This window comes from Plasmodium fragile (assembly GCF_000956335.1).
Source record: "Plasmodium fragile strain nilgiri unplaced genomic scaffold supercont1.77, whole genome shotgun sequence".
Taxonomy (NCBI): domain Eukaryota; phylum Apicomplexa; class Aconoidasida; order Haemosporida; family Plasmodiidae; genus Plasmodium; species Plasmodium fragile.
Window position 1 is genome coordinate 61,261 of NW_012192657.1, and position 10,724 is coordinate 71,984.

The 10,724-nt window shown below is 40.7% G+C and overlaps 2 protein-coding genes across 2 annotated transcripts in view; one reads left to right on the plus strand and one right to left on the minus strand.

Annotated features, from left to right (window-relative positions):
- AK88_04816 (uncharacterized protein) overlaps window positions 1-3,684 on the plus strand; it is a gene marked incomplete at both ends in the record, with an annotated part of 5,348 nt that extends 1,664 nt beyond the window's left edge. Inside the window, one exon of the mRNA XM_012482420.1 lies at window positions 37-3,684. Within this exon, the coding sequence (XP_012337843.1) occupies window positions 37-3,684 (3,648 nt within the window). The remainder of the gene's footprint in view (window positions 1-36) is intronic.
- A 1,621-nt stretch (window positions 3,685-5,305) lies between these two features.
- AK88_04817 (uncharacterized protein) lies at window positions 5,306-6,580 on the minus strand (the record flags this gene model as incomplete). Its single annotated transcript, XM_012482421.1, has 2 exons — window positions 5,306-5,736; window positions 5,896-6,580. 2 exons carry the CDS (start codon window positions 6,578-6,580, stop codon window positions 5,306-5,308), a joined length of 1,116 nt encoding a protein of 371 aa, XP_012337844.1.
- Between the last annotated feature and the right edge of the window lie 4,144 nt (window positions 6,581-10,724).

Genomic DNA, 10,724 nt, shown 5'->3' on the forward strand with positions numbered 1-10,724 from the left:
AAAAAAAAAAAAAAAAAAAAAAAAAACTCCTCCAAGTCATCCATCTTGTTACACTCACAAAAAAAAAAAAATAATACAATAAAAAAATGCAAGAAAATAAATAAATTAAAAAAGATAAAGGAAGATTACTTAACCATTCTTAATTTGCAAAAAGAATTTGAAGACAAATATGAAGAGGAGAAATCATTCAGGGAGACAATCAAAAGCTACCACTCCAATGAGCTAGGCAAGGATTGTTCATACGCAGTTTTCTTCTTTCGTCTTTTTATGAAAGGAGAATACTTAAATGGGGAAGCTCTCACGGAAGCATTGGCCAAGGACAATCGGAAGGATGCTCAAGTGCCAGACCACCTGCCTCTTCCCCACTTAAGTCAGTCTAACCCAGATCAAACATCAAATATAAGAAGCAAGAATCTGAAGAAGTTCCTCGCCTTTCTTAATGGAAGGAACACAAGACTCCTCATGTGTGATTATTTAAAAATTTTAATGAACAATATACAAAACGAAAATGAAATTAGTACAAACTTCCTCATCCTCGAATACGTCGCTTCACACGAAACGAACCAGCAAAATGATTACACACCAATATGCAACACATACAAATTAAAAGGACACGTAAAGGAAGAGCACTCCACACTATCCTACTCACTCAATTCTGTGAAGGAAGCAGATGGAAGTTCTCTTCCAAGTGCGGGACCCCTCATGGAAAATTCGCAAAATCAACATGTAGACAATAATGCAGATGGAAGTAACACACAAAAAAAAAATAATAAAAATGTCACAAACTCGGCCGAAGTAACTACCCATGGGGGGGATAGAAGCGAAGAAGCGATTGCCTCCTCAGAAGAAGCCACACCAAAGGGTAGTGAACACAGGGAAGGAGACAATGTGACACAAAAAAAGGCAAATACAGATGTTGTACAAATGAATGAACCCTTGTTTAACAAAATCTTAACCAACTTTGTAACCGAATTGAGGAGTTTCTTCGTCTCCCTACTTGCAAAAATACAAACTAGCCAAATTGTATCACAACTCATAATTGCCTTTGCAGAAATCTGCCTCACCTTAACACCTTACTATGTACATATAATTAACTGTATAGAAGTTCTCTCCGATTTTGCAAATATAATTCCGATCAGACATATGGACCAGTTCATCAGTTTCTTCAAAACAAACAAAAATATCTTCATTGAAAAATACAAAGTGTTTCAAAATTGTGTTATTTTTAATGACCCTATAAAAACGCAGTCGGTGGGAGCTAGACTTATTGGCTTTATAAAAAATTTACAAAAAAAAAATTACCTAAATAAGAAACAAAAGTCAAGCAACGTTTTCTTTCTTCACATGTTACTGTCTGAATGCCTGCCCATCAACCACCTTGGCTTTTGCAACAGACAGTCTGCAAAAAATAATTTCCACCTTTTCTTTTACGACTCCATGACCCGTTGTAAAAACGCCTCTACCAATGAGTCCCTTATTTTTAATGACTTCGAATTGGGCATACAGGAAAATGCCAAAAATCACAACAAAATTAGGGAACTCATTTTGGCTGAAATGGACTCCTTGTGTCGGCAAGCCCCCCCCGACGGTGCCATGTCTTGCACTGCGACAGAGGCCAAGACGGACGGAGATGAGGTCGATCATCATCACGACGACGACGAGGGGGACAAAGGCAAAAAGGCCCCCACACATGGCGGCGACTCCAGCGGAAAGCGAAAGAGAGACGAAGAGGACAATCCAGACCAAGTCACCCACAGTGATAAAAAAGATAACAAAAGACAGAAGCGGAACAAAGTAACTGAAAATACAAATGAAGAAAATAAAAATTACAAAGCATACTTGGCATACCTCTATCTCATCTCCTTTGTCCGCTACCCTGAAATGTGTACAGCCCAAAACTGTGCACCACTGGAAGACGCCTACCACTCATTTAACCTCTTCATGGCACATGTGAAAAATTTAAAAAAAAAAAATCTCACCAGTTCAAAAATGGTGAAGGAATATTTATACAATGCCGATATTGACTTCCTGGGAAATGTACACATTTACAATTTACTCATTCGTGATAAAAATTTCCTTTGCGTTTTCTTTTTTAACATCCTCCTTGTCCTCAACTACCTCAATATTGAACTCAACATTTTAACGCCCACTGCAAATGAAGCCTCATCCAATGAACACAAAACGAATGATTCAAAAATGAAAGAAACAAACCGCTCGAACACTTCTACACATAATGTAGAACCCGCAAATCAATCTGCATCTGCCCACTCCTTAGATGCAACAAAAAGTAACGAAGACAAAACTGCCACCTCTCCATTTTCACGCAACTCCGCAAGAGCATACGCAAAAAATAGCAAAGAGGAAACATCGCACATGAGCAGCAACACAAGCAGTCTTAACACCAAGGGAAGAGATAACGACTCCGCTCAACCAGGCATGGCAAATACAAGTAGAGGTAACCACAATGGCCCCAGAGAAAGTAAAGATGTCAGGGACAACAACGCAAGCGATACAAAAGGTAATGATCACCAATCAGTTAGCGAAAGGACAAAACATATTTTCCATTCATTCGTAAAGGATTTATTACGTTATCTAGGGAACTCAAAAAGCTTGCATTTCTTTATGAGCCTTCTCGCCTCCGAGTACTGCTGGTACACGTGGAAAAAACAACTCACAGGAAAACCGACCAAAGAAAATTTACAACCCTGTTTCGAATTTATACGTATGGAAGATCAATCAAACAGCTTCATAAAAAATAAAAAGGAGAAAACGAATATTAGGGATAGCGGCATGGTCGATGAAAAGTCCTCTCCTCTGCACAGTCTCATTCAGCTCGTACATAATTTTGAAGTGCTAAATGAAAAAATGAAAAATTATTATCTAGCCAATTTGGATAACCCTAATTTGAGAAAGAACCCATACAAGTACACAAAACTGATGTGTGCAAATTGTGACAGTGGTGTGAAGCGGGAAATGCAGTCATGTATTGGTGATACAAATGAGAGGGAGGATAGCCAGGTGCCTGCCTCAACCTCGCGACAAATCTGCACCAATGCGGAAGAGATGGACCAGATAGGGCACCTCGCCAAGGACACCATCAATGACACGTCTGACGTAACTACAGACGAAGTGGATGAAGCGGATGAAGCGGCCGACGTCATGACCTACCCCCAAAACCAACGAGACATACGAAAAATGAACAACTTCCTCCTCGAAATTAACAAAATTTACCTCGGCAGACAGGCCGAGTTCTGGGAGCTACACGATACGGACTCAGTTACAGATTTGAAAAAAAAAAATAATGAAGAAAAAATTCTAATGGAAAAACTAATTGACAAACTGGAAGACTATAAACAGAAAATGCAAATCGATAATGACCCGGTTAACGAAATTGAGGAAAGTGAAAAAAGCAAAAACGACCCCGTCTTCAAATTCAGACTAGCCAAATTGTTTATCGTTAAGTATATTGACCTGTACACTATTGTTAAGGATAAGGAATTTTCCACCGACTGTGACTTTTTGTACAATTTGATGGTACACATGGATAAAAATTTGGCCAAAAAAAAAATTCTGCTCAGCGCACAGGAGGGAGAAGGGGGCGATGTAAACGAGGAAGCCGACGGACAGGAAAAAGAGGAAGGGGAAGAAGCTACAGCGGAAGCCGAATCGGAGCCGAAAGAATAGCCCCAAAATGACTTTCCTCCCAATAAGACTTTTTAGCATCACGCCTATTTTGAAAAACCTGCAGAACGAGCGCAACCGAAGCAATGTAAGGAAGCTACAGGGACGTCGTTTAATGTGTGTACCGCTTCATTTGGCTTCATTCAGCTGCTGCGGGAAAAATCACATTCGTATTTGTAAAAAAAACAAGGAGACCTAAACTGCTCACACAGCAACGTAGGTGTAAGGGTGTGCGCGTATGCCATTTTGTAACTGTCGCATTTGAGGAATGTAGCAATAGCTCGCAAGCGCGTACCACTATTTTTAGGGGCACCTCCATGTAATATGCGCGGTGCGCGGTTCGTCTACAGGCGAGTAACGCCGCTCGCGTTTGCACCTGCCCTGCGTGCTGCTCATTTTTTTTTTACCCCCGTAGTGAAATGTGCACACATAAAAATATGTAGCAAGTCGCATCCCCAGTGGTGGCCACAGCCCGTGGCTACCTTCTTGAGGACATATTTTTTTTGTGAACCTGGACCAGGAAAAATACCTTTACAGGGACACGTACCCCTATTCGTTTTCACATAAGGGTGTAGTTCACCTTGTTTGCCTCATTTGGTCAAACTTTGTTTACCACCTTCATCACTGCGCGATGCGGTCGGTATAAAACGCTTCAACTGTTTTTACAAAACCAAAGCGCGTGCACTCCTTCGGTGTAGAAAAATCATTGTTTTTTTGAAAACAAAAAAGAGGTCCACTTGGCGTTTGTTCACAAACAGTGCTGTGATTATATCATCGTGCAGACACACGCGTCGACAGATGTGTGCTCATGCGCAGCCACGTATGCGTACGGGATCGGTACATGTATTTGCTGAATGTACGCATGGTTGCATGTACGTATATACACACGCACAAATTCACAAGCGGGGGCGCGCTACTCTTATGGAGCAATAAACAGTTAGTCGGCATACAGGTGTAGACTCGCCTTGTACGAGAGATCTGTCTTGCCATTGTGCATGTCCACTGGTCTCTGTCGATAGGGTTCAACAGAGCCACACGTCATGGCACAAGTGGAAACCTTTTTTATAACAAACAAAAGTGTAGAGAGCAAAAAAAAGTAAAATCATAAAACACATTTGCGCAGGGATAAAAAAATGCTACATAAATGTAAAAGTAAAATATATGTACAAAGCATTTTCGTGTACAACAACACATTGGTGGGCCTTAATTTTTGATGCGCCATCGGGGAATAAAAATTTAATAAAAAAAAAAAAATGATCAAATGGCATGGATTATCCAAAAAAAAAAAAAAACAATGCCTAAAAAGGAGAATAAAATTATGAACGTGCATACGATAAAAAAAAAAAAAAAAAAAAAAAAAAAAAAAACAATTACCATAAAAATATTAGTACAACTCGCTTCCTTGCCTCACAGATGCTATTGCTCTATCGATCTGTTCAATTCTGTTTTCGCATCTTTGCGTGTTTCCAAATTTTCCCTCGAATGATTTACGCAGGTGCATATCTGTCTAATGTTTAGCCATCTATATAGATAGCTGAGCTAGCCATATGTGTGCACTTTTTTTTCTTGCCTTTTTGCCTGAATAGATCATAAGTTATGGCTTGCTTCCGTCTACACGTCACGTTCAGAATTGACCATTTTTTGTGTAATTTTCTGAGACTCCCATTTCGGCGTTTTGCTTCACTTGACCTTCAATTTGCGAATAATCATACGTGGTTGGCATGCCGTTGTTCTGCTCGTATATGTTTGGGTCGTAAGAGTTTCCATTTGCGTACTTTTCGCTCATGTTCTGTGGAACCATCTCCTGTCCATATTCCATATTGTCTGGGTTTACATTGTACGGCTCATAAACATTTTCTTCGTTGTATCCCCCCTGTTCATCGTCGTGTTTTACCTCGGGCAAGACGTCTGCGTTTATGTCTCTGCTGTGCAATTCAGGGGACCATTTTTCTAGCAGTGGTTCGAAGGAAAAGGCCCAGACAGTTGCGCACATTATGGCACCCAGGAGCAGTATAGAGAAAAAAGCTCCAAATCCGGAAAATACCATCAGTAGTTCTGCAAAAAGGGACAAAAAAAAACGGGGGGGAATAGAAAAAATCAGGTCGTGAAAAGGGTAAAACTAATTAAAAAAAAGAGTACACACATAGGGAAATGTCCACACGGTGGCACCAGCGCAATGTGCTGGAGAGAGACACTCCTTTCCTAACAACGTACCGGCCAAACCTGCCAACTTGAATAAAGTCAAGTTGGACCAAGCGAGCTCCTCGTAGGTTCCCTCATCGTGGTAAGCTTCCATGTAAAAAAACGCAGCGCCATATATGAACAAAGCAAAGCTGTGCACAATGCTTCCAAAGTGTAACAGTGTCCAGTCTGACTTGGTCTGTTGGTATCTTGCCCACCATCTCATGCTCATGTAAAAATATGCATACAAATACTGAACTAATCTCAAAATGGAGGATAACAGATCTAAAGTCACAGCTGCGGATAATAACTTAGAACCCGCCCTGAACCCTCGACACCATTTGCTATTATCTGCTACGAACACTTGGAACATAGCTATGTACAAGGTCCCCAATAAATATATGGCCATCAAAATAGAAATGGTTAAATGAAATGCACTGGACACTTTTACGCACTCGGGACCGGCATATAAATCAAACACAAAAATTCCTGTACCACCAAAGGCCCAATAAAATATAAACATAAGCATTAAAGACACACACTGAAGGAAAAATCCGGTCCTTAATAAATGGGAACTAAAATAACCTATGAAGGGGGTGTGGTTTTCCCCTCGAGGGCTTGGCGACTCATCATCTGCTCCATACTGATTTTCATATGGGGATGGGTACTGAGGCTGTGGCAAATAGGTGTCATCTCCTTCTACTCCGTATGTATACATTTTCGTGAGACGCAAATTTGTACGTACTTAATTTTGTATGAATATTGCTTGTTATGTTTGTTCCAAATGGCTATGCCAAATGCAAATTTCAATTGCTGCAGGGGGGTGTTTAATCAATTTGCACACACGACAAAATAACGTTGCTTCCTCGCGATAATGAAAAATTTTGTACCTATGTGTGTGTAGACAAACGTTCGCCTGCGGGGGGACCTGCTGGGTGTGGGCTGTTTTAATTTTCACTTGACTATTCCGTTTTTTGTGGTAAACATTTCTGCGATTACGAACCGCTGTAGTTCATTACGAGTCGCAGAAGGTGAACGCAGCGAAGGAAAAAGCTCGCAAAAAAGGCGACGTAAAAGTGTGCTGCAAAATAGGCACGCAAAAGGTGTGATACAATGCGCCGCATACAAAAAAAAAAAAAAAAAAAGGGCAAGGCAAAATCTCGACGCAAAGGGGCGAAAAAAAAGAAAAAAAAAAAAAAAAGCTCCAAAATTCCTAACAAAGCGTGGGAATTAAAACTTAAAATAACATCAACAAAGAAGTTCGCAGGCGGGACATGTAACCCTATGTGCACGCATGTGTGTGTTTAAAAACGCTCACACGCAATTGCATATACGGGGGGGAGGGATGTAGCGGAAAAACACTCTGTGTGCGAAATGACAATCAGTTACGCGCCAAAAAAGTGAGCAGTGCGAAGAACGCCTTACGTGGTTAATGTTTTCTTTTGTGTGTACATATCAATGGCGCTCGCTTTTTTAAAATTCGTTTGTGTCCTGCGCTGGTCAAAATGGGTGGACATTTGTTCGTATGCTCATTTGTGCATGTGTTCATGTGCATTTGCGCGTTTGGACATTTGCGCATGGCAAGTGTACATTTGTACATTAATTTTTGCTTCTTCACAAAAGGGAAAATTTTTCCTTTTAAATAGAAATAAACACAAAAGGGAAAAATGTACGTTTCACAAGTTTGAAGTTTAAAATGCCAGCGCGCGGAAAAATGGAAATAAATGGAAAAATAGGAAACGAAAAAAATTAGCAAAAAAATGAACACATTCATGTGTACGCAATTCTGTGCGGGAGGAATTTTATCCTTTTTTTTTTTTTTTTTTTTTTTTCTGTATTGGCCGCATCGCTACACAGTGCGGGCAGAAAAATGCTGGCATGAAGTTAATCATTCCGATATACAACACTACCCATATATATGCGAATGTACGTACCCATAGCACCATGCATGTCCTCAGCAAGGTTTATAACGCGCTTAACATGGTCCTCTGGGCCTTTCCACGCATTTTGTAGAACAGGCACCATGCAGCAGCATTAGATAGACGTGGGCGGCGGGCACTGCCAAAAAAACCTTAGACCAGCGAGTACGATATACAGAACTAACCTTCACACTGTCCAAGTAGGACACTTCCTTTTTGTTGTTTTTGCACATTACCCAGGTTAATAAAAACGGTTTCTCAACCTGTTGACTTTGTTAGGGGCAGGTAAATTAAGTACATGCATTGTACACGTCAGACCAGAGTGACCTTTCTTTTGTACCCGAACAGCGCTTATCGCTTCATAGTTCACGAAGGAACGCATGGTCGCACAAGAACATATTTACACAAGTGGGACCATGTAGCTTAACCATTTTGTTTGCCCCATTGTGTTCCTTCATTTTAAGTCCGCAAAAAATGGAGGCGGTCAGGGGAGGTCGCAAATCGTCGATCAGGGCGCACAAAAAGAAAACGAACAAAATATTACACCTGACAAAATCACGAACGGCCCCCACAAACATATGCATGTTCAATCACACACGTGGGAAACGTCGTGACAACAGCAATCAAGTCAAATTACAACTCTTAAGGCAACGCTGACCATTGCACACAGTGGGCTCCTTTCACATGAGACATTCCTATTCAGAACATAAATGCACCACTATAAAGTAACCGCTCCAGAAAAAACCCTGTTTCGTATGAACCGTTCATGCAAAAATGATAAACAGTTCAACATTGTTTATGAACAGGCAAGGCATTTTTGTTTGTTTGTTTTTTTTTTTTTTTTTTCGCCTAGCTAAAGCTTCGCTTGACTTTCGTAGCAGGACATCATTGGGGGGCCCATGGGACATTTTATTGTCCTCATTTATGTCTAACAAAAGTATCAGTGGTAGCCGTAACGGAAGGAACAAGTGTGCCTTTCAATGAACAGTCCCTAAATTGTGTACTGCCGTGAATGACCACTTGAAAATGTTCTATCTTAACGTTACGCATCTTTTAAATGTCATTAAAAAATGTAGTACACATCCCGCTTCGTCGCAGAAGCTGCTCGTTTGTAGTTATCACACGAGTAAAAAGGTAGCACACAGTCCGCCCAGTTGAGACACAGTTCATTCACACATGTGTCGCGTCGCGCTGTTCCTTAAAACTGTCCCTGGCGTCCCCCCACAGCAATATAAAACGTGTCTGCCCTTGGACAGCTTCCCTTTTGTAAATGTTCCGACGGATGTAAAATGAACAAAACGGTAACACATTTGGCACACAGCGTGTTCGATGCATATTATGCACATAATGAAAAGCACGTGTGATTTATCTTTGTTGCAAATCGGTGTCTTTCCCCTCGCGCTTTCTCCTTTCTTAATGTCACAATTGTGCATATACACGAATGCACATATTCGTACGTGTGTTTTACCATTTTGCATCGTCAGAAAAAGAAACTAAATACACGCATTTGTATGTTCATTTGCATGTGCATACTCATTCGCGTATTGTTACGCTCTCGCGTCGCGCATTCGACAACGCAGAACGATTTGGATTTGTTCTGCGGCGGGCAAGAAAAAGGAAAAATCTGTCGTGAAGGTCGCACCACGCTGCGCGCGGCAACGCGCCCCCCAAAGAATTCCGCGTTTGGAAATAAAAAGAAGCAACGTTGGTTAAACTTGCAAATGGCGATAGTGATAAAAATGCGGGGGCGATACGAACGCTGCAGTGGGGGCGTGAATAATTGCGTCGCAAATAGCTAAACAGATGGTCGCATAGACAGAAAAAAAAAAAACACGTAACATCGCGAAAAATAAATTTACAGACAAACGCACAAAAACGAAACATGAACGATGCACGTCCACACAGCGACAGTGCGCATCCCCTCTCTGGTGTATTTTCATTTTTTTAAAAAATCTTCATACAAATTTTCAGCATAATTTGCCCCCCTGAACAAATCGCACATGTCATTCCCAGTAGACACACATGTCGCCATTTTTTTCATACAACAAACTTTCTGAGTAGAGAGAAAAATGAACATAATGGAAAAGAGTAACATGGAAAAGGACAAAAAAAAAAAAAAAAAAAAGAGTAACACTCATGTCCAAATTTATGCATACAGTTATACCATTTTAAAAAGTAATTCAAAATATTAAAATAAAATAATTTTTAAAATCATTAAAAATGGTACGTCTACGGCGGGGGTGCAATGGTGTACGCAGTTTGATGAGGAGAAGACACCTTGCTGTATTTTTACTAACTCTGGTTTGTGTCCTTGGCCAGACAAGTCAATTCTCTCTGATTCACGTGGCTCAACAGCTGACCACCATAAATCTGCCTAGCCATATTAGTACCCTTACCTTCGGTACCCACTTTTCCTTCCGTACCCTACTCAACCTTTTCAATGTGTTCGTAATTCTAAATCTATTCAGTGTGATAAATAGAATCACGACTTCGTACCGCGCTCAGGAGATAAAAAATCGTCATTACAAACTAGAACAATCATTTCACAAGAATGCACATTCACACCTGACGGATGAAAGTGTAACGGGGGGGAAACAGGAACAGGACAGCTGCAACTCATTTATATGTTCGTCAGATGACGCAACCCTGGGCTGGAGCCCATCCTACAAGGGCTCAACACCGCAAGTCACATATTTAGAAGATGCAGAAGGCTTTCAAGGTGGAAAGTTTCGCGTGCACGAGACAGTACATACTGATTACCTACCCAAACATGTATCCGTCATCGCCGGAGGGGAAATACAAACACAGACGGAAGGAACTCTGCGTCAAGGGCATGCACGTTCACTCCTGTCGTTGACCAAATTCAGAAAAAATAAAAAAAATCGCAAGAAATCCAAAAACAAAAAGAAAAAAAAAAAAAAAAAAAAAAAAAAAAAAAAAAAA